Source organism: Cylas formicarius, unplaced genomic scaffold (assembly GCF_029955315.1).
Source record: "Cylas formicarius isolate icCylForm1 unplaced genomic scaffold, icCylForm1.1 PGA_scaffold_5__7_contigs__length_24384050, whole genome shotgun sequence".
In the NCBI taxonomy this organism is placed as follows: Eukaryota; Metazoa; Arthropoda; class Insecta; order Coleoptera; family Brentidae; genus Cylas; species Cylas formicarius.
Genome location: NW_026844341.1, coordinates 23,609,823 through 23,634,774, shown reverse-complemented (window position 1 = coordinate 23,634,774; position 24,952 = coordinate 23,609,823). Strand labels below are relative to the sequence as shown.

The 24,952-nt window shown below is 39.1% G+C and overlaps 9 protein-coding genes across 18 annotated transcripts in view; 4 read left to right on the top strand and 5 right to left on the bottom strand.

The window, feature by feature from the left end:
- Nucleotides 1–3,241, bottom strand: part of LOC132702606 (formin-binding protein 1-like) — a 53,884-nt gene extending 50,643 nt beyond the window's left edge. For 5 of the 6 annotated variants that reach the window (XM_060671359.1, XM_060671361.1, XM_060671360.1 and 2 more), the window contains exon 1: nt 3,020–3,241. In XM_060671359.1, the coding sequence (XP_060527342.1) occupies nt 3,020–3,064 (45 nt within the window). In that variant the 5' untranslated portion in view covers nt 3,065–3,241. Of the gene's footprint in view, nt 1–2,760; nt 2,901–3,019 lie in introns of those variants that run through there. The other variant, XM_060671364.1, reaches the window with a different exon arrangement.
- A 202-nt stretch (nt 3,242–3,443) lies between these two features.
- On the top strand, nt 3,444–4,198 carry LOC132702609 (UPF0389 protein CG9231). The gene is made up of 2 exons (XM_060671368.1): nt 3,444–3,595; nt 3,698–4,198. Exon 2 carries the CDS (start codon nt 3,699–3,701, stop codon nt 4,062–4,064), a length of 366 nt encoding a protein of 121 aa, XP_060527351.1. The 5' UTR covers nt 3,444–3,595; nt 3,698; the 3' UTR covers nt 4,065–4,198.
- Nucleotides 4,199–4,796: 598 nt separating this feature from the next.
- On the top strand, nt 4,797–7,296 carry LOC132702607 (uncharacterized). Of its 2 annotated transcripts, none has more exons than XM_060671366.1 (6): nt 4,797–5,458; nt 5,518–5,653; nt 5,719–5,872; nt 5,931–5,997; nt 6,061–6,222; nt 6,541–7,296. In XM_060671366.1, the coding sequence occupies exons 1-6, from the start codon at nt 5,160–5,162 to the stop codon at nt 7,181–7,183; spliced, it is 1,461 nt and encodes a 486-aa protein (XP_060527349.1). In that variant the 5' UTR covers nt 4,797–5,159; the 3' UTR covers nt 7,184–7,296. The 2 variants fall into 2 exon arrangements, with proteins under 2 accessions (XP_060527349.1, XP_060527348.1); XM_060671365.1 differs by having other exon boundaries at nt 4,827–5,458; nt 5,922–5,997; nt 6,541–7,294.
- An 878-nt stretch (nt 7,297–8,174) lies between these two features.
- LOC132702002 (G kinase-anchoring protein 1-like) lies at nt 8,175–10,104 on the bottom strand. 3 transcript variants are annotated; one of them, XM_060670392.1, is made up of 7 exons: nt 9,969–10,104; nt 9,695–9,876; nt 9,332–9,602; nt 9,126–9,283; nt 8,946–9,072; nt 8,716–8,894; nt 8,175–8,582 (listed from the first exon to the last, which is right to left on the bottom strand). In XM_060670392.1, exons 2-7 carry the CDS (start codon nt 9,860–9,862, stop codon nt 8,562–8,564), a joined length of 924 nt encoding a protein of 307 aa, XP_060526375.1. In that variant the 5' UTR covers nt 9,863–9,876; nt 9,969–10,104; the 3' UTR covers nt 8,175–8,561. The 3 variants fall into 3 exon arrangements, with proteins under 3 accessions (XP_060526375.1, XP_060526376.1, XP_060526374.1); XM_060670393.1 differs by having other exon boundaries at nt 8,175–8,392; XM_060670391.1 differs by lacking the exon at nt 8,175–8,582 and having other exon boundaries at nt 8,589–8,894.
- Nucleotides 10,105–11,770: 1,666 nt separating this feature from the next.
- On the bottom strand, nt 11,771–12,884 carry LOC132702003 (NKAP family protein CG6066). The gene has a single exon (XM_060670394.1). The coding sequence runs from the start codon at nt 12,683–12,685 to the stop codon at nt 11,783–11,785; it is 903 nt and encodes a 300-aa protein (XP_060526377.1). The 5' UTR covers nt 12,686–12,884; the 3' UTR covers nt 11,771–11,782.
- A 511-nt stretch (nt 12,885–13,395) lies between these two features.
- Nucleotides 13,396–15,631, top strand: LOC132702005 (phospholipase A2). Of its 2 annotated transcripts, none has more exons than XM_060670397.1 (7): nt 13,396–13,506; nt 13,557–13,839; nt 14,001–14,154; nt 14,853–14,944; nt 14,997–15,117; nt 15,174–15,280; nt 15,339–15,631. In XM_060670397.1, exons 2-7 carry the CDS (start codon nt 13,797–13,799, stop codon nt 15,506–15,508), a joined length of 687 nt encoding a protein of 228 aa, XP_060526380.1. In that variant the 5' UTR covers nt 13,396–13,506; nt 13,557–13,796; the 3' UTR covers nt 15,509–15,631. The 2 variants fall into 2 exon arrangements, with proteins under 2 accessions (XP_060526380.1, XP_060526381.1); XM_060670398.1 differs by lacking the exon at nt 13,396–13,506 and having other exon boundaries at nt 13,585–13,657; nt 13,707–13,839.
- A 151-nt stretch (nt 15,632–15,782) lies between these two features.
- Nucleotides 15,783–17,837, bottom strand: LOC132702004 (uncharacterized). The gene is made up of 6 exons (XM_060670396.1): nt 17,641–17,837; nt 17,438–17,545; nt 17,307–17,372; nt 17,081–17,251; nt 15,994–16,179; nt 15,783–15,941 (listed from the first exon to the last, which is right to left on the bottom strand). The coding sequence occupies exons 1-6, from the start codon at nt 17,686–17,688 to the stop codon at nt 15,792–15,794; spliced, it is 729 nt and encodes a 242-aa protein (XP_060526379.1). The 5' UTR covers nt 17,689–17,837; the 3' UTR covers nt 15,783–15,791.
- Nucleotides 17,818–22,061, bottom strand: LOC132702001 (heat shock 70 kDa protein cognate 2). Its single transcript, XM_060670390.1, has 3 exons — nt 21,787–22,061; nt 18,532–20,013; nt 17,818–18,144 (listed from the first exon to the last, which is right to left on the bottom strand). The coding sequence occupies exons 1-3, from the start codon at nt 21,958–21,960 to the stop codon at nt 17,917–17,919; spliced, it is 1,884 nt and encodes a 627-aa protein (XP_060526373.1). The 5' UTR covers nt 21,961–22,061; the 3' UTR covers nt 17,818–17,916.
- A 1,861-nt stretch (nt 22,062–23,922) lies between these two features.
- LOC132702533 (uncharacterized) lies at nt 23,923–24,561 on the top strand. The gene is made up of 2 exons (XM_060671219.1): nt 23,923–24,220; nt 24,373–24,561. Exons 1-2 carry the CDS (start codon nt 23,979–23,981, stop codon nt 24,506–24,508), a joined length of 378 nt encoding a protein of 125 aa, XP_060527202.1. The 5' UTR covers nt 23,923–23,978; the 3' UTR covers nt 24,509–24,561.
- The last annotated feature ends 391 nt before the right edge of the window (nt 24,562–24,952 follow it).

Genomic DNA, 24,952 nt, shown 5'->3' with positions numbered 1-24,952 from the left:
ACCGGCGGAGGACGCGGCGGTTCCCTCGAGAATCGCATCTCGCGCTTCCGAGAAACCTTAGGTCGACACGCAGGATGAATTTCATCAAGCCAGATCGCCACGATATAGCACCGCATGGGCGGCGTCCACCCCAGCGGTGCGTTAAGATTTTTTTTGTCACATCCAGGAAATATTTTTACACATCCGTTTAGAAATTTTATTATTTATTATCAGTACTAAAGGACGTAAAACCGTAGAAATCGTTAATTTACGTGTAAAGGAAAGATCTAATATATGACTTCAAAAGTTAACAAAAGCGGTACATAATAGTAATAGTAAATAAATAATAGTAAAAAAAATATTTTGGATTTGTATTGCAATTTTTGTTAAGTAGATTACATCACAGAAAACATACATTGGAGGTGTTTGACTCAAAAGGAATTTGAGGCGGCTATGGAGGAGATCGTGATGGATGAGGACAATAACAATGAAAGCCGTAAGTATTATTTGGATTTACGCATTCTTATGTATTGTAGCATTCCATTCCCAGTAAAACAACGTGAAAAAATATTTACAGAACATATTGACGCGGTCTATATTCCACCCGACGTGGATACCTTGACTGACGAAGAAGATATGAACGATAACATAGTTGGAACTTTCGAGTTACATACACCGAATGATACAGCTGTCCTTCAACAGTTGAACCTGAATGAGACGCATCAGATGATGATACCCTGGAATTCAAAAGAAGATGTATGCTTTCTTCAAACAACAGACTTGCTTCTACTGTCAAATAGAAGAAAGGTCAGATTGCGTACACTCACCCACCTATATCCGATGAATTTAGATCATGCGAGGAACTAAAAAATAGGCTTTCTGGAAAAACTCCACTTGAAATATTTTTTATGTTTCTATGGCGCAGAAGCGATGACCATGAAAACCAGCAAAATAGAATAGAAACCTTTGCAATGTGGACACATAGACGTCTCTTAAAAACACACTGGACCTATAGTCTTCAGCTGCCAGCTGAAGACTATAGGAGAGCTCATAAACAGAAAGACAGATTCCAACATGTGGTCGCTAACATCCAGTGAATGGATTGGCATCTAAAGAAGAAAAAAAAAAGTAAAAACCAAGCTTTCGTGGGTACCGGAAATGCGCGAATAATCGACGAATTAAGTGCTTCACCTTGTCACCGATAACCCAATCATCAATCCATCAGCTGACTAAACCAAACAACAAAAGAATTACGACTATTTAACGGCCGCGCGTCACAAGAAAGACCAACATGGAATACCAATGACGGAAAAATCCAGACAATAAGTACGACTCGCGTACGCGCACATTTTTGACATTCTTGCGCATACAATTACACAATAAAATCGAAAATTAATGCCGACAATTAAAACGCGGCATACGTAGCTCGCATTGGTATAGAAAGTCTCTCGAGTTATTGGACACACTATACGGACCGATGTCTCATAATCTCAAAAGTTATAAGGCGACTAGATCAAGGAAATGACATATAATGGTCAGCACAGGTCGTTAACGACCTTGAATTGTGATGATGATGTAGAGGGCGCCAGTTACATCATAGTATCTCGCTATTTTATGCCAAAACTCTGTCCTGTTTAGTTATCTTTTCTTTGGAAACTCATGAGAGAGAAGCCATTTCATTTATAAGCAAAAAATATATTCTCGATTTAGTTCGATTAAATGTAAGTTTTTTGAGATATTTGCTTTCCAATACACTAACCTCTACAAAAGAACAGACGACTAAAAACTGGTCCCAATTCAACAGTTGTATATGTAGATCCAGTTTGGGCTAATAACGATAATATAATATTTTGACTATCAGTCAAGACTTTAAAATACAGCGTGTTTGGTTTTAATCACAGAAAATTAATTTGTTTTTATCGTTACACACACGATATAACTAAATTGTTTTTTTTTTTAACAAACTGATTGTGCGTCTATTTGAATAAATTTCTACACAAAAAATGGACCAATGGCTTTGCATTATCGGCAAATTTGAAAATATCTAACTATTGTAATTTTGGGTGCTTGATTGAGAGATTTGCCCACACTCAAAGGCAATCGGAACAAAACCCAAACGGAAAAATTACAAATTCAAATATACGGGAGGGAGTGCCCCAATACGGGGAGGCGTTGTAATGTTAATGAGTTAATAAAACGTTAACAACCTCTATTATGCATGTTTTGACCGCAACTCGCGTGACTCACAAAAACGTCTTCCCATCTCTCCCATCCGTGATCCGGTTTTATCGGTCGAATCCGTCAGGTTATCGAAAACCTTATTTGGGAAACGAAAACAAACAGCAATAAGAGCAAATATATACCTATCTTATCTTTCGAACATAAAATACCGAAGTATACCTATACCTACAACAATGCACTTAGGGATACAATTATTGCGTCCCCACCGATAAACCAGTCGGGGTATTTCCGTGGAATCTACCTAGTGTGACTCATCCTAAATGATAAATGCGATTTTAACCCCCGGCGTACGCCACCAATACCCAAAAAAAACTCAAAATTTTCAATTTTAATCCCTAGCTTAATGGAGTAAAAAGTGCTCCCCGCCCTAAAACGCTTATTAAAATCAAGTTTGGAATTTATAGCGAAAAACGAATGTCAACAAAACGGCCCGGCAAGGAAATGAACCATTGCAAAACCTGTCGACGACAAGGCGATTACATTCGGGTCGTCCGGACCATCTAAATTTTTAATATCACCTGCGGGTTTACATTCTCGTACCTGGCTTTAGTTAGTCACCTTTCGAGAAGCAGGTTCTACAGATTTAACCGTCGCGAGCCGCTGGTTAACCTGTGACTGAAAAACGGACGTTTCCACGCGAAATACAGTCGGCGATCCCGGCGTATACGCACCGTATTATTTATAGCAGAAGAAATAATGACCGTCTGCGAAACTGCAATTATTTGCATCGTTGTCCGTTGTTGCTATAGAAACAATTGCACGGAACACTTACGATAGGACGTAAGTGTTCCCGACTTACCCAGAGCTCCGTGCCCCAGTTCATGGCTTCTGTTGCGCCCGTCATTAATCCAATTTTATGTGGCCACTTAACGTCACAAAACACCAAAAATTACACCCGACGTTTTAACGCTGCGACACCTATATCGCCGTCACTGCCCAACATGGCTGAACACACACTAAAATCTGAAATTCAGTGGAAACTTCAAGAAACGCGACCGGCGCAAAACAAGGATGTAAACTAGTCTGCGATCGTAGCGCCCCCATCGATTTTCTCAACCACAGAAATGTCACCGAAGTTGGTTGGTTCAGGACTAAACCCCAAAAGGCCGCATAAAGATAGCAAATTTAAAATCTATATAACTACAATTTAATTAATTTTCAACGATAAAAATAAATACGCAAACGAGTTATTTAAAATAATTTTCTTGGCTGCTTAGAAGATCTTCTTCGTTATATTTGGTTTTCTGTCCACAAGCATTCCCATGATCGAAAAGAAGAATAATTGAAGAGGTTATAAAATTTGAATTGATTTCATTTAAAAGCGTTTCGATCTTAGTTGCATTATTGCTTACAAAGAGGAAGAATCGTGGTAAAAGTAGGTTCTAAAGTTCAAAAAATTATCGACTTTGTAGGGGCACCCACTCCATGCGCGTTATGTAACGAGTGGGATTTGGTTATATTTTGTTTATGTTTGCAGGATGAACTCTCTGTTAAGAGCTATAAGCAGTGAAACGAAGTATACTAAATTGAGAAACTTTTCTAAGGACAATCTTCAAGCAGCTTACAAACCAACCAACTGGGAAAAACGATATCTTGTCTGGACTGGAAGATTTAAAAACATAGAGGAAATTCCAGAATTGCTTCCTCATGCTACCATTGACAAAGCTAGGAACCGTATGAGAATAAAGGCAGCAAATTATATGATACTTGGTACTATTCTGGGTTGTTGTTTAATGGTTTTTCTTGGAAAAGAAGATGCCAAACGCGGAGATACTCTTGTAAAAAGAAATCTTGATTGGCATAAACAGTTAAAAGAGGAAGAGAAAAACAAAACTACAAATTGAGCAATTTCTTAAGAATATATTAATTTAGTGGAACAATGTAAATAACTCTCAATAATTAAATTAAAGTTAAAAATCATATTATGTTTAGCTTACGATTTTTATATAAAATGGACTACTTTTACAAGCAAAAGGAACCAAAATCAGGAAACTAATTCCTTTACTTTTTCCGAAGAACCTTCTTCTAATAATTCAAGCCTCTGTCCCCTTTGCTGTGGCTTTGTTACCATTAGATATTTGTATGCCCGCCATCCAAGATACGAAAATCCAACCACAGATACAACTAAACAAGTATTCACCAAACACCTATGTAGCTTATCTATATAATAGTTAGCACGTGCTTTTGCAGATTTTCGTAACATGATCGATGGGAAAAAATTTTATTTCGGTATTCCGCTGCTTGATACTGATATAACCTCAAACAATTCCTTCTTCTTTTCCAGTATTGGCTTAATGCAAAAGGAACTGATCCTGGGCATAACATATCCATCGTCACTTATTTCTGCAAATTAAATTTGTAAAAACGCAGAAAACTTTAATACCATCACATCTAGGTAATTTTACAAGAAATAAGCTATTTTATTATTTATCATTAGTTGAGCTGTCGTGGGCCAGAGAAATTCGTCGTGTGTTAAATTCTATAAAGTCTACAACCTCCCGGTATCATTGGCGTGCGTTATTTTTCTTGCCGACAAAAAAACGCAAGAAAAAGTACCTAAGAAAACGGTTAATTTCTTTAGAAACTTCTTTCGATCTACAAGGTTCGAGCTTAATCTTCATCAAAACAAAAACATGTCACCAACATTTTCAAAAAAATTGTTAAAACATAAATTATTGGTCAATGTACGCCTTTGAGCAAGAAACATCAAAGAGGCCGACAAGTCCCGACAAAGGGATGTTTGCGTTTGTGTTTCGAAGATCGATTTCCGTTCAAAAGGGTTTGGATGTTGCCTCTAACCCGAACGGAGGCTGTGGAGGTTTATTTACAGGGAAAGTAAACCTATAGGGTCACCGCAAACGAAATCATCTTATTTGGTATGTTAAAACGTAAAAAATCTGCATTATAATTGTTGCACGCGTCAAGAGTCTGCACGTGTAATGGAACTTGAAAGCACTAAGGGGCCAAACCAGGACCGCCACCCGAAAGAAGAACTACTTGTTACCTCCATAAAAAAGGAAAATGAATCAGATCAAGACGATTTTTTCACAGAAGCCCCGAAAGAAGCAGAGTTTCAAGGGCGATTACTTGAGCCCAAATATGAAGACAATAGCGAGGAAACGGACTACAACTATCGCGGTAACATGCGCCATTTACTCAAGGAAGAGCACGCCTGGGATAGTCCAGAATTTGTGGAAGAAATGGATCTATTTGACGGAAACTCCAAAAGCAAGGAGAAGTAATGCGCCACATTGGTTTCCAAATGTTATAATAGTTTTTTTCATAACTGTTTTATAGAGCCACCTATCAGCAGCGAATAAAAAAACCTTTAAACGCCTTCATGCTGTTTATAAAGCAGATGCGCCCCATATTGAAAGACAAATTACACTTTACCATGATGGCGTCAGACGCTAACAAATTGCTGGGGAAACTGGTATTTAATACACACCCTATATATAGATGTATCTTTTCACCTGCATAATTAATACCTATTTCCAGTGGCGCCAATTGTCGGAACAGGAACGGGCGCGGTATTCTGAAATGGCGGCAGTGGAAAAACATCTCCATCGCCAGCAGTATCCGGAGTATGACGGCAAGCTAAATTATGCACGGAGCAAGGAAAAACGGAAATATAAGTGGAAAAGGCGAGCCGGTGAGACTGAGACTTAGTCGTGATTCGAGCTTATCTCAAAACTTTCCAGGTTCGAAAGACCAGGTGAGACGATGCAGGGCGATGCACGGGATGATCAATCTGCATTTGTGGTGTAAAGGCTGCGTGTAAGTATCGCAAAGGTAGACGTGAATATTATAGGAAAACCCTGGATTTCTTGTTTGTTTTAGAAGGAAAAAGAAGTGCCTCGTCTCCAACTGCGATACAGAAATGTCTGGCGATAGGCAAAGGACTCTCGATAGTGGGGAGGAGGCAAATCTTATGGTAGAGATTAGCAAATGCCAGTCCATGTACCGCCAGAATAAATGCCAGATGTGGAGCAAGGGCTGCAAGTCAGTAACATGAAATTTTCTTCCCAAAAAATATTACTGTAAAAATTACCTTTTAAGTTCCTACAGCAGTGCTAATTAAAATGACAAGTTTTACTTTTCAAACTGCTTTCCCTTCTGCAAAAATGTTGACTCTTTTTGAAAATTTATTTACGGTAGAAATTAACTCCTAACACAATGACCTGAAAAATTTAGAAATATATTTAGTTTTTTGCATTTTTTAAAAAATTATTTCAGCAACTGCATTAAATTAACTTTTTTGATAAAACATCAAAAGTTTAGAAGGGACAACAAATGCAAGGTAGGCATTTCTTCTTTCAGAAGTAATACAAATCGCGTCAACCTTGCCCAACCTCAAAACCCCAAAAAAGAGCAGCACACATCAAGCTACTCGGAATGGTTAGAGCGAAACATCAAACCTCACAACAAAGAATCGGCTACCAGTCTCTTGACTAGCGAGCTGAAGATCCTCAAAGAGAGAGCGGAACAATGTCTGCTTGCTAATCAAGACCTGCTGCTAACGAAGATTAACCAGCTGTTGGAAAAGCAAGAGGAAGATAACTACAGCGACCACGAGATATCCGGGTCCCCTGAAGGCAGCGACGATGAACTGGGTAGTTCTCGAAAGTGCCAAATGGACATTGTGGACAAACAGCAGGACACTAAGCCATATTGTAGAGAACATATTAGCGATCCTCAACCTCAACCAAATATAATCGAAGAACTTAGAAACCTAAGTTGCTCTAGATCAAACATTCCCAAAATGGAGGCAGTCGACATAGGTGTCCTGAGCCACAGACTCGTAAAGGCAGATCACGCCTGCGACGATTCGGAGCGGTGCCGCGGGGAATCCTGCGACGCGTTCGTTTTGCAAGACCTGTTCACGAAAGTGTACTCCCTCTATTTGAAAACAAAGAAGAATGTTTCGGAAATGCCACGCCCACCTGTTAGAAAAAAACGCTAGGCACAAAAGAACCTAAGCTTTGAAGTTCCGTATTAATCTGGAATCGTTTGTGATTTATTTTTGACGGGCATTAGTGTGGAAGAATTATTTTGTCCTTTACCCGAAATATATATTTCCTATGACACTTTGGTGATTGTTGATTGCCCCAAAATAGTATATGGACACTTGGAGTATAGTTCAAGTGCGATTTCCTTAACCTGGTTGACTGTTGTGAAAATCATTAACAATGAAATTTTATACCTAATACCGCGATTTAAAAAAAAAGTCCTTTTAAGTCCCACTTCAATCGATAGGCACATGCTTAAGGCAAGTATTCAAAAATACGTTCACTACCTTCAAAAGAATTATAATTCACTTTGTCGAGATTTGCTTTTAACTTGTGAGGAAAGTTGTCCAAGAATATTTTACTTAATTCCGCTAGGATGTACTTAAAACGATTATTTAAATTTGAATTATTGAGTACCTTAGACTTTCCCTCGTCACTTCACCGAATTTTAAATAAAAGACAGGTAAAATTAACTTGCACACTTTACCGCCATCACAGACTTGGCAATCTAAGTGATACCAACTGTTGAACGAAAATTGACCACAAAAAATTATGGTATGGATCGCGACAAGTCTCTAAAATATAACGAAAATCACAAACTGGAAATTGTTGGAATAAACGTTGTATTTCTACTCACGTCTTTAAAATACCCAATTACCCAACGATCTAGCGTGCGGGAAGCGTCACTTTACCACGCTTTGAATTTTGACGTTTGTCAATTCTGACAGTCATGTCAGTGAACGTATTCGTGTTGTTTTGCGAAAATGTACCCAAAGACTAACGGTCGCAGAAAAAGTATAGTATGCAACACGCTCGGTAAACTTTTTAACTCGCTCGTTTATTAAAAACTCGTGAGTCAAATACCGTTTACCGCACTTGTTTTATATAATTTACTCTAAGCTTTTTTGAGTTACAACGACAAAAACGAATATATCAGTTTGGCTTGACTCCTTTATTTATACACAAAACAGTCCGTAATAAATAATTTTATTAACTAAACAAAAAACACAACAGATCTTCCCGTTTCACAAACCACAGTATTCGCATGTTACGTTGGCCGCGAAAAACTAACCTAAGTATATATGAAAATAAAAACATATAAAATAACTGTATGCGCGCGCCTAATAATAACAGTTCCTTACAAGGGACGTTTACTTCTTATTCTGAAACACAATGGAAAAATGGGTCCCTAAAATAATGAGTTGCAACTTAAAAACACCTTAGCAAAATCATGCATGAAAAAAATTTAAAATTGTAAACAACTGTGTAAAAAATAATGCAAAAAAGGAATGAAACAGTCTTTTGGAGAATGAACCTCAAGAGAAATCAGTGTTAATTTTTCTTCTTCTTGGTCTGCAAAATAAAAAAATATATGGGGCTACAAAACAAAATAAAAATAAAAAAAATTAAATCTGCCGAGAGGATCTTGCAAAGCATGCAACAAAACTCGTAAAACGATAACTAATGAAAATAATATAGTGCCTACCTTGTCTTTATTGTGCTTTGCGTAATCAGATTTTTCACTCTTTTCAGAAACTGAAGCAGTAATTTTGTTAGATCTTTCTTGTTCAAGCAATTTGTGAAGTCGGCTCACTTCCTCTGTCAATTCTTCTTTAACTGCAGTGAGTTTCTCCAGCTCCAACAGTACCGCCGCCTTGTCTTTCACTAAAAAGTGATTGTGTAATTACAGGTTGAATAGTTGGCCTTAAACTGTACTTTCACCCTGACTTAGCATACTACATAAAGTAGTGTTTCGCTTTTTAACCAAAGCAATTTCTTTTCTCGCCTCCTCTAATTCCTTACCGAGAATTGAACTTCTTTCCCTTTCCTTTTCAAGCTTTTCCTAAAAAATTTTTAGTATTAAAGCACAGCCATCCAAAGGCTCAACAAACATACCTGGCATTGTGCCAAGCTAATAACTTCCTCGAAGTGTTCTTGACGTTTTTTCCTACCTTCCTCAACCTTCTCTTTTGTAATCTCTAGCCTGGCTGTTTCCACCACTTCCTTGAAAAAATCTCGATCATTTTCTTGTACCTTGATTTTCTCCATTTTCTCTATAACCAAAATCACTATTGTCCGGTCACTTTAAAACATTTTTTTACCTCTTTGCTGGCTTTCAACTCCGGGATCCAGAAACTGATCCAGAGACATTGTTTTTCCCTTTTTGTTGTTCTTTTTGACTTGACTTTCCATGTCATTCTTTCCTATGTTCTTTTTCTCTCTTTCAAAATCTAATTTAGACTGCAATATTGCAGAGTGAAGCTGCTGCTCAAAATTATCATTGACTAATTCGTCATCCCTTCTCTTCCATTCCTCCCACTGCTTTCCATTCTCAGGTTTTTTTGATTTACTCTTTTTTGCTGTTTGCGACGGCTGCCCCCACAAACACAGTGAACAATATTAAAGGCTATAATAATCTTTATACATGTGATAACATGAAACTAAAGCTAAAAAAAAATGCATACCACCCTGTGACCGAGTTTCTCCAATTTCTTAGAGGGTTGATTACCGTTGGATGCCTTTTTGGGTTGTTTACTGTCGGACTTTTTCTTAATTTTATTGTTAGAGCTTGGTCTGAAATCATCTTCTTCGATTTTAAGACAGGCAAATCTCGATGGAACTGAAATATCCATGTCAGCAATTAAATCTAAAAAAAACATTTTTTGAATATATTAAATTCAAACAGTTCGCAGCTGTAAACGAGCAACAAATTTTGGTAATAAACACACTACAACACACCTAAAACTCAGCTGCTGTTACTTTTTTATCCAAAGAAAATTTTAATCCCAAAGTTTTCTTTCTAGCAGGAATTTGACATAGACAACCAGGTATTCTTCGAACCCGACGTCCTGTCTGTTCTGTGTTTTTATTTTTCCTTCAGTATACATAAAGCGTATTGCATAATTGGTTTTCTGGTAGAGGTGATGGTAAAATGTGATTTTGTCTTCAATTTGAGCCAGGACGCAATTCCTTGAGATTACCACAAATATCTTATGATTTAATCAGGAAACATCATAAATACATATAATATTTGATTAACTAACTGACCAGAAGTTACCCTTTATTATCTATGCTACCAACCCAAGGAAAATGGATTTTTATATAATTTTTTTCTTTTATCTAACCTTATTATTCTGTTGTTTCTCACACTGTTGCTGGTGTAAAAAACTGGCAAATTTAAATTTCGAAAGTTTGTTTGGAGCTTTATACGAATAAAACTGACAATATGTTCCATCGGCAGCCTAAAATAGATAATACAATTGAAATAAAGGAGGAACAATTATTTCGATTTGGAAACGGTGATGAAATTCAAGACTATGATCATTTAACGATGAATGAAGTGGTAATAAATTGGTTTGAATCAGAAAAAGATACTAAGTTTTCAGCCGTGAAATGTGAAATTCAGGATAGTTTTCCATCCGCAAAAGCTCCAGAAGTAAACTCCAACGCAACTGAATCTGCCTCACCATCCCAACACAAAAATACTTCATCGGACAATCATTCTCCTCAACGTAAACATAAAGTTTCACAGAAAAATTTTCCCCACCCAGACAAATTATATGGGTGCAAATTTTGTGATTCAAAATTTAAACAAAAACTTCATTTATATGGCCACTTGCTCAACAAACATCGTGACATTTCTAACATCGAGAGTTATGTGAAAAACAAAGTTCATTATTGTCAATATTGCCAATACAGGACGATAAATAACTACAACCTTGCTCGTCACATGGAATGCAAGCATGGTGTTGAAGTGTCTGATAAAGTTCCCTTACTAAAGTGCAACTCTTGCAAATACACTTCTAGAAACAAAGGAAATTTAACACTTCATGTGAGAAGGCATAATAAAATGAAACAGTTGAAGTGCGCATATTGTGAAAAATGTTTTTGTCAGAAGGTGAATTTGCACACACACATGTGGAGAACTCATTCGGAGAAATTAAATAATCAATTGGAACACCCACGAAGCCCCTCATTCGATGCTACAGTTTCTAGAGAAAACACTTCACACTCTGACAAACCATACGAGTGTGATTTCTGTGGGTCAACTTTTAGGCAAAAACTCCATTTAGATGGCCATTTGCTCAGCAAACATTGTGACACTCCTGACATTGATAATTATGTAAAAAGCAAGATCCATTATTGTCAACAATGCCAATACCGGACAATAAATAACTTCAACCTTGCGCGTCATGTTGACTCCAAGCATGGGCCGGGAAGTTCTAAAGTATCCTTACTTAAGTGCAAATTTTGCACTTACGCTCCTAGCAACAACGATGATTTACAGCTTCACTTGAAAATGCATTCCAGATTTAAGGGCTCAAATCTGAAAGCATGCCAAAGAAAGTAAATCCTTATTTTAACGACTCTCAAAAAAAAATTAGATTAGTTGCAGATGTTTCCAAGATTTTTTTTTTATTTTTTTTTTTAAATAAGAATTAATACACTAAATATTACCAATTCATCAATATGTAGATTAATGGAAAGAAGTGTAAAAAGACTAGATTTGTGAATTAAATTGATATGTACATATTATACAAAGAATAAAAACTTCAGTTATTTTTTGCATCTAGTTTAGACTTCACCATGTCCTTGAACTGTCCCAAAATAAGGTTCTCCCTCTTTTGCCTTTCCTCTTTGCTGAACATTGCCAAGGCTCTCTTTTCATCGGCAGAGTAGATTTGGTTTTCCTTCCTAATACGCACTGCCTCCATTCTCCTGTGCCTCGAACCGGACATCACATATCCCACTTTCTCAAATGAATCAATCTGATCTGAAGTCAGTCCAATCTCCCCTCTTCTTGGAATTCTTTTACCCTCTGCAACGTAAGCAGCCATTGCTGCACCTTCTCCGGGCAACAGAGCTTTGCCCATTTCTCGGTGAGTTAGTGTAGTCAAAGGTTTCTGAACTGGTCCAACTGATTCGTCATCTTCACTGCCTGAAGTGCCTCTCGATTTTCGAGTGGCGGCAGCTTCCTTCTCAACCCATTCTTCATCTTCACAGGACGAATCGGACACTGATTTACGCTTTTTTTTCTTTTTCTTTGTTTGCTTGTGTTTCTTTTCTTTTTTGTGCTTTTTTTCTTTTTTCTGCTTCTTCTTCTTATGTTTTTTTGATGCGGTTTCCTCCATTACTTCATCTTCTTCAGAGGACGCTTCCTCATGTAAGGGCGATTTACCCCAAATGTCAGGGCACTCTCTAGTTCCCAAAACTTCACGCTCCCGCCTTCGGGCTTCCATGAATTCGTCCTCTTGCGAAGTTTTTCTGCCGTAATCTTTGGATCTGCCGTGGTCATCGTTTATCCTGTCGTATTTCTCGAGGTGCCGCGAGCCTTGGGAGTGATAATGTTTTACCGACTTGGATCTTGATCTGCTCCTCGACCTCGATTTTGGCCGAATAGAAGATTTTCTTGCAACGCTTCGCCTATGCGGCGATCTGTGTCTCGTCGATAGCATTTTGGAAAACAAAAATACGAAAACCCTCCGATTTTCTATATTTAATAAACAAATCTTCTTATCCCCAGAGTCAAAAATTTAGGTGAACTATTCTACCACGGAATATTACGATTAACTCAGACCATCAACCGTTTCCACGTACCTAACTGCGTTTATATTACGCGTTTCAAATGTCGCAGAACACAAATTTTAACCATCGAAAATAAAGCTACAGTGAAAGTAAATCGTGTATTTCATATGTGGAGCATCTTAACGAATAATAAATGGTTACGGAATAGTCCACCCATAAAATTCGAAATGAGAATGGGTTCCGTTATATTATCTTATGTTTTTAGAACTAAATCATAATTTGTCGTGCGTTCTTTCACGCGCACTTAGCGATGTGCGAGAGGCAATAGAAAAACCATCATTAGACCAGTCTATTTATATTAATCACCAATTAAAATAAAGCTCCAGTGTTTTTTTAATTTACTTGACGTCGGTGAGGCGAATCTTTCAAAATATAGCTGCGAATAGTAACGTCATGGGCAAATGACACGATAAGCTGTTAAAAATGTTATATTTCGCAATTAAATTGTTGCAAATGGTCGGCGTGTACTTATTTACCTTTTGAATATGAAACGCGAAAGCAACATGCGGAATATGGCACACATAGCACAAACCTGAATATTACGTAATGCCAACGATTTCGTACTATCTACTAGGCTATTAAAATTCGCACAAGTGGGGAAGAAAATCGTCAAAATATGACTATATTTTAATTATTCGTTTATCAGGTCAAGAAAATATGCTTGTGAAACGTCCCGTGTGACCCCGAATGGGTAGGCACGTACTCGCAAAAATTATAGTAATTAATTCCTTACTTTTGTAGAACCTGTAAAGTGTTTTTAACAATTATTGGGCAATGTTAATTTTTCCGAGTGAAACGGCATGTTCTACACCCATACCTAACGGTGCCGGTGGTTAATGAGTGTAAAACAATGTTCATTTTTGTGTGCGAAATATCACTTTCAGTTTTCAGCCGCGTTTGTAGATGTCTAAAAGCGTTTGTGCCATGCGTACCGCCGCGGAGCGCTCCTAGATTCGTTAAAAATGTCGCCGAGTTGCAAGGATGAGGATATTTGTGCTCGGCGTCCTGTTTCATTGTGCGTTCGGTAAGAAAACCGGAAAACAAACGAAAAAAATATGTGCATAAGCATAATATATACATGTTCTCCTAATCTTTTTCATTAAATGAAAGAACGAATAAAACTACTTAGAGTTCACCACTTTAATTTTACGAATATACTGGAAACTAGGAGGTGAGTTTTTTTAGGGCTCCGACCAGCGTGTGACACCCAATACGATACCGTGCAAGAGTTGGTGCCTTTTTTAAATCCAAAATCGACGTTTTTCAATATCAGGAATTTTCTGAAACCCAGGAATAATGTTGCGAAAACGGTTGTGAAATTCGGTTCCGACAAAACGAGGTGAGTACATAGTTCGCCATTTAATTCAGCAATGTTTTCGTTTTTTATTGACCGCTTTGAAAATTGTTCAAATTTGGCAACGTCGATATTTTGTTAGATTTGGTTTCGTCGTTTTTTCTTTTTAATAACATGTGTCTTTCAAAACGTCGTAAAGTCTGTAACACCCTGTATATAACTCGCTAATGTGTCTAGTAACAAGTTTCAAGAAATTTGACAGATCTAAAATTAACAGCTCCATCTTTAGGTGCAAAAATGTATACTTTTTTAATCGATCGATTCAGATTTAGATTCTTTAGGAAAATTCTAATAACAACAGAGAAAATGGAATGGTTTATAAGAACATTTAAACGTTATTATTCTGTAAGTCAAGGCATTCAGGTGATTTGCACCACGGCATTCATTATTTAGGTCTCGGCAGTCCCATTGTGCCCTCATCCACCCTCCATCGTAAATATAACGATTCGAAAATTTAAAACGAATATCATAAAAAAAGTTGGTTTTAGAAAACGCCAGAATTAATATATATCGTTGTATATACTCTGGCACTGACAAAAGTCAAAAAACAACCAAAATAATCGTCTGCCACTAAACAGTTACCAGCTAGCAACGCAAATATAGCAACAATTTCAAAAGAAAGAATTTTAATTTTTGATTAGCTAGCTCGCTGGCGCATGATTTACAAGCCTGCCTTTTTGTAGAACGGATAATTCGACTCCGGACTATTACGTTGTGGGACATGCACTGAAACCGCCAAAGATGGCGCGTCAGTCCCAGGAGAGAAACAAACGAGGTATGAAACAGGTAAAATTACGGAGCAACCTCGGTCTGATTTTCTCTCTTAGGTGTGGTCCACCTGTACAACATGGTCAGCTGCGCTACGGGTTGCAACCCTCTCAGCTACAAAGGTTACGGCTGTTACTGCGGATTCCTGGGCTCTGGTTTCCCAGTCGACGGCATCGACATGTAGGTAATCGATCTGTGGTGGGAGTGTTCTCGATTAATTTTTTATCCCTCTTCAGGTGCTGCAAAAGGCACGATTGGTGCTATGACGCGGCTAGGTGCCCCATGTACCTCGAGTACCTGGTACCTTACTACTGGAAATGTTGGTACGGCTCGGCATTCTGCGGTAACTTATCGCTGATGGTGGTCACGGATAAGTGATAAAAAAATTTTGACGTTTGCAGCCATAGACCACGGAGAGTTCGGTGGTCCTGCCTCCTGCGCCGACAAGCTCTGCGAATGCGACCGGCAGCTGTCCGTGTGTCTCAAGAAGTATCCCTGCCCTTCGAAACCGGCTTTTTGCAAATCCTCGCCGTTAAGGTTTTTCCAAAATATATTCATGTTTTTCGCGTAAACGTTTCGTTTATTTCGCCTGCTGGCAACTATGCCAAGAACGAATAAGAAGAAGAGCAACGGAACGGATTGAAATAACATATATGCGAAATATTATAAAATATGGAATACCCAAATTATTTAATTTTTAATTACACATCAAAGGAAACATACAAGAATATTTAAGCTTCTGCTTTGCCACGAAAACAAGTGCGCAATGGCATTTAAGCGGCCTAAACGTGTAGTTGGCCGTGTATCCTGCTGGCCATAGCTCTACGAAGAAGAAACCGAAACGAACCACTTAATCAAATCTTATTTTTAATAACTAAAGCGAACCGAGCTAGTTGCTCGCTTAGCTCGGGGTCGTTCTCAAAGCCCCTGGTGAAATCGAGGATCGCGTCGCTCAGTCTCGCGTTCGCCCCGCCCCTTTTTCGCAAATTCCGCTGCCTGGTCATCTATAAAATGTAGGAAATAAAGCGGCGACCCTTCGGTATGGGATCGCGCGACCTTAAACGGAGAAACGCGGCAATGTGCCGTTTTGTCGGGGTCGCTGATGCTCGATATGGCGTTTTGCAGCTCGCGGGCTTTTCCGGAAAACTGCCGCACCGCCTGCGGAGGCGGCAACTCCCGCAAGTGGCCCAGCTGCGGATTCACCATAAGAGTTTCCGGATATTGATTGTATTTTCCCGTAACCTGAACAATATTCGTACTTTTGATTTGAAGAACACAGGCACTTTTGAAGCCATTATCAGTAACGTTCAATGTGCGCATGCGCGAATTTAATTCAAAACGCTTGCACAATTTTCCCGTGGTACATGTAAGCCATGTAAATTATTGAATGTGGTTATCGATATTGCTTAGAATCGGATATTTTTCTTCCATGTCCGGCTGTAGCCGTTTAAGTATTTAAATACCTACTTTCTTCTCAAAAGATAGTAAAAATCTCATAATTTTCATGGTTTAGCCGTTTTAAAAAAATATAAAAATTTTATAGAAAAGCACACAACTAAATAAATTATTATTATTATTATTTAAATTATAAGTTATTAATATTTAGGATTATTTGCAATTTCCCCAACTTTTTATATTAATTTGCAATGGGCACACGTCATACATCTCCCAGTGTACTGTCGGTTGCCTATATCCGTCACGGATAAATTCCCGAAACTGCTCGGTAAACGATTTGCTTTCAATCAATAAGATTGTTGAGTCGTTTAATGTTACAACTCTAAATTCGTAACTTAATTTCCTGTGATTTTTTGAGTAGAAATCAAACACACACGTGTTGACATTGCGAGATTTTTTTCTTGAGCATGGACCCGGGTCGAACACAGAACACAAAATTAGACAGTTCATTCTCAGCTGTGATGCTGCGGTGACGGTTGTATGCGACGTTGCCGGAACGTGCGATTTGTCCCTAACAAAGATTTTGCGGCATTCAACAATCAACGTGGCTCCTGTTTTAATTTATTTCGCTCTGTAGACAGTGCAATAAAAACACGCGCTAAACTGCACAAAACGTTGTTGCAGTTGCAGTATTGCGAAAAAAATTTTTGTTGAGTTATTTTGGATGTAAATTTGTAACTAATCTTACTTGGGCGACGTAGACTCCCCTTTCCTGGGGGGACAAGTGGTCCCACATCCCCGCCACTACCTGTTTGATTTGCGATTCCGGCGCGCTCGGATACATCCAGCGATAGAGAGTGCGCGTACGTTTCGAGAACGTCGACTTGGCCGTCCTGAGAACGTCGTGCTGAATCGCGCGCTAATTTAACGACCGATCAGCTTAAGTGATAATGATTATGAAGTAATTAAAATACCGTATCGTTGGTTCTAATTGGTCCAACGATTTTAGACGATGCGGGGCGACAAACCAAATGCCTGTCCTGAAAAAAACAGCAAAGCACGCTGGGGCCATTTTAAAAACGGCCCAAAATTCGCATCGACTTACGTCATTTTGCGTAGGTCGGCAATATTGTCTGGAAAACGTCAGATCTATGGGTTCTGCCTGAACATCGGCGGTGGGACTGCTTTCGAACGTAACCTGTTCGGTTTTGACCTAACAATATGTGGTTATAAGTAACTTTTGCGAGGGTTTGATTTTTGCTTCCTTCAATTGCCGAAAAGAAACATAGCTTAATGGACGCTTATTACCTCATCTGTTGATGGCGAAGAATTAGCACAACTTTCTGCCGTTTCCATTGAAATCGTTTATATCTCGCCGTATATTACACCAATAAACTTGGAAACCGCTTTGTTTGACGTTTCGAAGTACACTGTCAACATTTCGCGCAGCGCCCACTAGATGGAACTCGCCGCCTCCGATTACAGGTCGTCAAAGTGACAGCGTCAAACTTAAAGCTTTATTTCACAACTGACGAATGAAATTCAGCTGAATTTAAATACAAAAAAAAAGTAAATGTTTCCGAATCAATCGACTTCTTCGACGGTGGGGCCTTTGGCACCCTTCGCATCGCCCTGATGAAGCTTCATCATCACGGGTTGACAGTCCTTCTGCAGCTCCTTCAGCTTGTCCTCGTACTCGTCCTTTTCCGCCAACTGGTTGCTGTCCAACCATGCCAGAGCTGTCGCGCATTTATCTTGAACCAGCTTCTTGTCGTCTTCGGTTAGTTTATCCGCAGCGGCATTTTCAACCGCCTGAAATCACACAACAGTGACAACTTCCTCCCAAAATGTCTCCTTCGGATTAGACAACAATAGAAAGAATAACAAAAGGTTAGGACGCCGTATAGTCTGCCTCATTCTTCATCGTGCTGACTTTTGTCCGCATTTATAGAAGTTATCTGAAGACGACAATAAAACTTGGGTCCGGTAGGTATTAAAGGACAGAACATTAGGGACGGACTCTCAAGGGTTTTTGGTAATAACAATGACATTAAGGCAGGGTTTGCGTTTTTGGAGTAGTAAACGGTAGGCAAAGTTAATCACGGGATCGGTTGTAAAAGCACTATATTTCTGGTCGAAGTATACCATTTTATGGATCCGAATATAGATACAATGGGAGGAAGAACGACCGTTTGGTACCTGTTTTGCGCTAAAGATGTACCCTTCGAGCTGGTTCCTTGCCGTTATCCTCTGCCGTTGTTCGTTGTCTTCGCCGGCGTATTTCTCAGCGTCCGACAGCATCTTGTCGATCTCCGCCTTCGACAAGCGTCCTTTGTCGTTGGTGATGGTGATTTTCTCGGATTTTCCGGTGCTCGAGTCTCTAGCGGACACGTTCAGGATACCGTTGGCGTCCAAATCGAAGGTGACTTCTATTTTGGGCACGCCACGGGGCGCGGGTGGTATCCCCGTCAGGTTGAACGTCCCCAGCAGGTTGTTGTCCTTCGTCATGGCACGTTCGCCTTCGAACACCTGTATCGTAACGGCATTCTGGTTATCGGAGTACGTTGTGAACGTCTGCTGCTGCTTGCAGGGGATCCTCGAGTTCCTCTCGACGATCTTGGTCATCACCCCTCCAGCGGTCTCGATGCCCAGGGACAAGGGTGCGACGTCGACCAGCAGTACATCTTGAATCTGCGACGACGTATCCCCGCTCAAAATGGCCGCCTGGACCGCGGCGCCATAGGCCACCGCCTCGTCCGGATTGATGGACAGGTTCAGCGTTTTGCCGCAGAAGAAATCCTGCAGCATCTTCTGGATCTTCGGGATCCTGGTCGATCCTCCGACCAGCACCACGTCGTGGATTGCCGACTTGTCCAGCTTGGCATCGTTCAAAGCTTTCTCCACTGGCTGCAGGGTCGACCTGAACATATCCATGCAGAGCTCTTCGAACCTGGCCCTGGTTATCTTGGAGTAGAAGTCCACGCCGTCGTGTAGGGCGTCTATCTCGAGGCTGGCCTCGGTGCTCGACGACAAGGTCCTCTTGGCGCGCTCGCAAGCGGTCCTCAACCTCCTCAACGCCCTGGTGTTGGTGCTGAGATCTTTTTTGAATTTGCGCTTGAATTCCTCGACGAAGTGGTTCACCAAACGGTTATCGAAGTCTTCCCCTCCGAGGTGGGTGTCGCCGGCGGTCGATTTGACTTGGAACAGCGACCCTTCGTCGATGGACAAGATGGAGACGTCGAAGGTGCCGCCGCCCAGGTCGAAAATCAGGACGTTTTTCTCTCCTTTGAGGTTCTTGTCGAGGCCGTAGGCCAAGGCCGCGGCCGTAGGCTCGTTGATGATCCGAAGAACGTTGACGCCGGCGATGACGCCCGCGTCTTTGGTCGCCTGACGTTGAGAGTCGTTGAAGTATGCGGGGACGGTGATGACCGCGTCGGTGACTTTGCCGCCCAAGAAAGTCTCGGCGATCTCCCTCATCTTGGTCAAGACCATCGAACTGATTTCTTCCGGGGCGAATACTTTGACCTCGCCTTTGTACTCGACCCTGATTTTCGGTTTTCCCCCGTCGCTTATCACCTCGAAGGGCCAGTGCTTTATATCCTCTTGGATCTTGGGGTCGTCGAATTTTCGACCGATGAGACGCTTGGCGTCGAACACGGTGTTTTTGGGGTTCATGGCTACCTAAAACCGCGAAAAACTACCGATTAATAGAACGAAGGATGGAAGGGAATCGGCTTATAAAGGCGGTGGGATCTACTGGACTCGTAATACTTTGAAAACTTATGTATTACCTATAGGGCCCTACTGCGTCCTAAGAAACTACTCGAATGTTCGACCCCCTTGCGAGAAGTATAAATAGTGTTTATAATCTGTGAATAGTTAGTGACTTTGATATTTTGGAGGAACTCGTTTGATGAACGCATTTAGCTTCCACAGATATGGAGGTCCTGCCTATTACGGTAATATGAAAACCATATAGCTAACAGAGAATATATTAATAATAATAATTTTCTGGGCATTCCTCTACATTGCATTCACTAACCTGCACTTGGATTCATTTTACACCAAAATATGCCTAGATATTCTGGGAAAACGAGTAAAGTGTATGAAAATCGCTTTTTAGAAAGAAAATGGGACGAAGTGCAGGTTAATTAATTAAATTTATCTTTTTTGAAAGAATTATTAACAAACTTATCGATAATCCCTTTTGGTTTTTGAAAACGTTATTCAATTTTAAACCGCTATATCGGGAGTATCCAGACAATTTCGGAAATTTAAGTGGGTGGGATTTTACTTGTGTTGGCGCAGCTCCAATTTAATTTTATATAGCGGGGAAACATTTAGATTAGAACCCGTCTGGGATTTATACGTTATCACACTGGAAGATCTGTTTTTAGGAGACTTTTACAATAAAACCTTTAAAACTTTTACTCTCGCAGAAAATACCACCTATACGTACTGTGCACATGATAAAGTGATCTCCAGCGAACGTCATTACATTTAGGTTAAAACATAGGTTAAATATTCAGTTACAGTTACAGTTGAAATCAGGAGGCAGACTTTCCTTTCTCGAGCAATTGGTATAAAGATATATTTAAGACTGAACGATAATCGGCAATACCCGTAATAATTTTAATTAAATTAAATTAATTTCCAAAAAATAGTTTTGACTTTTTCATTATCAGTAACTGACTAGTTATGAGTAATTCGAAATTTAGTAGCGGCAGATGTCAGAGCAACACTTATTTGGAGATCCGTAAGAAAATTTGGCAAACTGTGACTCATCGCGGCCACCTTGATCGAGCATAAACAAGCCGGCGCAGCGATTCAAAACAGTTTCGTAAAAATTGTTTGCATTTATGTTCGAACGCAAATAATCCACGTTTAACACTACATATACTTTATGTTATTTTAACGTTTTTTTAACTAAGTACTTCAAGACCAACGCCATATATGTACCTGCGGCCATATGTCGTTACAACCATCTGCCGTAAAATAGCACCATAAATGGTCATATCTACTTTTTCGATAGTAGGGCGGTCAAATTAAGCTGAAGCAATTCTGGCCTCCCAAAGCTCGTGACATTTCGTATTTTCCCCGATACTGCAACTTTGCAATTTGTTTCACATTTCGATTTTAAATTCTTATAAGACCAAAACCGAAAGCAAAGTGTTATTTAATAAATGTGCGATATTGCACAGGGTGATTTCTCAAATATTTATAAAGTAAACGTGAGGCTTAAAATGTTTCGTTTCATAGATACAGGGTGTCCTATTGGGGACGAAAATTGGCTTTTTGCCATGAGAAATTTGACGCTCATGACTTTTTGTACGACCCTGTATTTTATATTTGGTAAAAAACGTCAAAAGGACCACTTAGAAGTAGTTAGGATCACTCGTTTTGGAAATATTTCGGTCCGAAGCGACGCCCTGTATAGAGACAAGAGTTACCCACCTGACTTTTGGCGGCATCCCCTATCAGCCTCTCGGTATCGTTGAACGCCACATAGCTGGGCGTAGTCCTGTTGCCCTGGTCGTTGGCGATGATCTCGACTTTTCCGTGCTGCCACACCCCTACGCAGGAGTAGGTCGTGCCCAAATCTATACCTATGGCGGCGGTTTTGCCCATTTTCGCGAGTTTTTTGCCGAAACGCACGGGTTTGAAATTATTCGTTGGCACTAAGAAAATCGCACTACGCGTCAGCGGGTCGGTCGTATTACAACACGCTGTATAAGTATCCGAAATTAGATTGGAGTGATAGTCGCCTCCTCCCACCTGAGTTTGCGTGCTTTAATTTACTATAGTACGGGCGGTGATACGCGTTTTCTAGAATCCGCTCCTATCAAATTCTAGAACGTTCTTTCTATCCTTTTTTTTTGCTGGGCGCGTTAAGAAAAAGAAGAAATTTTCTCTCTTTTTACGTTTGAAAATAAATTAGCCATTTTTGATAGTAATTTCGGAAAAATTGCATTCGTTTTTTTGATTTTTATCAGTTTCATTATCACCAACCATTGTTTTAATTTGAAATTCCGAGATCTGATTAGTTACAGAGGGACAAAAGTAACGAACAACTTTACCGAAATATAATATAATAGTAATAATATAATATATTTTAAATTATTGTATATAATTTATTTTGGTAGCAGCTGTTCTGGATTTTTTGTAATCTAGTGTTGACAACAAGACCATGGATGAAAAATGTGGATAGTACAGAGGAAAGGAGCTTGCTATTCTGTAGAAGAGATTATATATCTCGTAAAAAGATGATGTATGTAATTTTAAAATTCAGTCGCCTATTTGCATATTGCCCTTTGAGGGATAGCACACGTAAGTGTAAATTAAAGATCTTCATTTTCTAATTTAATTTTAATATGATTGAATAGAAAATTGTGTTTAAAATTCAAATAAAGTTTGGTTTCGAAAATTATCATAATTAATTTACTTGATTATGAGAAACAGATGGGTGATATTTGAGAGAATTCGCTCTCTTCAGACATGTCAAATATATACAAGAGAAACAACAGAAATAACTCTGTGTGCTGGCTGTTATTTAAATTCGACTTAAAAAATGACACCGATTTTTTTTTTGAAGTTAATTAAGGATCAGTATTTTTATAAAGATTCTTTATTATATCATTAATGTGCATAAGGTAAAATTGAATCCATGGTTTACTGAAAAGCGCCCTCTCTCAAGGAATTCCCCAAGTTCCGCCTGGCAACCTGCGTTCGACGCACGCTAGTCGCCACTTCAAAATCCAGAGGCCGCCACAGATCAGATGTGCGTCTTTTCAGGTAATTTCTTTGACGCCACAATAAAACCGCAGAAAACTCCTGAGCAATTTGTGTGTGGGGTGGGTGGAGTGCTAAAATTACAGCCGACGAATTAAATATAATTCGAAAGTGGTTTATAATTTTCTGAAAACACCGTTAAAATCGGATTTAATTTTACACGGACGGTATCCCGTTACCCGTCATTAAATCTAACTATAGTCGATACAACAACAATGCAAAAGGCTGTAAAAATTCCAGCGTCCCGGTTTCTATTTTTAAAAAAAATCCGAGCTTGTTTCAAATTAATCTTGACGGTCTGTTTTCGCCTGGATGATTTACTTCGTTTTGCAGATTTAATTTTCACACGCAATAAATACACACTGAAAGACGACTATAACTTCTGATACTAGTTGTACACTGACGATAAATTCACGAAGTAGTCAGTAAATTTCTTCATGAAGTTCTTGGCGAATCATAGTGGTTTGGTCAATTTATTTGACGTTTCAAAATATCACTTAACATTTCTACCAACTCACAGTGTTTAGAGGTTTGGAACGGCGTAATCGTCTTTATTTAATTGACATGAAATGTAAAAAGTAGACCTGAATTAGAAAAAGAATGTTGTCCATGACCTTATTTTTCCCGATTTACCTTAAAATAAGATAATAAAACATATGAAATTGGCCCATTTGAAGGAGCGAATGGAATGATTGGACATATATTAGTAATTTTGTTGGTTTTGTTGGTAAAATATTTCATACAACTCAAACAAAATACTCGCTCCTTTAAGGAACTTGCGTCCTCGGGTGCTTTTAAAATAACCCGGATAAAAAATCAATTTTTCAAAACCATTATTTTTCACTTTCTTAGTACCTATGCAAATACAGGCTTTTCGATTTATTTCAACAGTTGGCATTACTGAACTTTACGAATTAAGAAGAACTTATCAGAGAACTGTTACCGCGGCAACGATTCGAATTTGCTATCGATTAAACATGGCGGGCAAGGGTAAAAAGAAAAAGCCGAAAGTTAACAAAAACGGCGACAAGAACAAGAAGAAGGGACCGGCGAAGCCGAAGAAGTCTGGAGGTAGAAAATCGCGCTCCAAAAGCGCCAGGTTAGTTCGTCGTTTTTAAACTTACATTTTGGCAACGCGCTTGTTTTTTCCGAAAAGAAATTGCCTAGAGATTAGCGTCTCGGTCAGGTCAGTGTCAGGGTTTCGCGTATTTAAAAATAGCGGGGGATTATTTTAAAAAATGGCGATTTCAGATGCAACGTGGACATTTTTACGGAGGCGGCGATGGAAAACGCTTACGCCACCTGCCATAACGTTCAGGACTTGCTCAAGTGGCGAGGGTTCCCTTGGCCGGACGGACAGAAAAAGAAAAAGAAGGGCAAGAAGTGATTCGAATAAAAATTGTCAAAAGTACGAAATCGAAGTAAATAAAACCGTTTCGTAGTGTTTTTAAAGAAATATATTTTAAATATTTTATCGAAAATTTCCTTTATTCAAGTTCTTAAATAAAAGCGACCAACAGTGAAAGTGTTCAAAGACTAGCACATGATTAATTTTAATTATTTTTAATTTTTGACGAAAATAAAACTTTTCAAAAGATCCCAGTTTTAAATCGCAATTGTAAATGGAATTCTATATAATTATTCGTATTTCCTCGAGAATTCTTCCGATTCTGTAATTGGTTGGAATTCCTCTGAATTTTTCTTTTCCTTTTTAGATATATTTATATTTGTTTGTGAAATATTGCCAAATTTATTTAATCTTGTTTTAGATTTGGCTGATTAAGGTTAATAAGTTTCACTACGAGGCCGGTCAATTAAGGCGTTTCAGCTT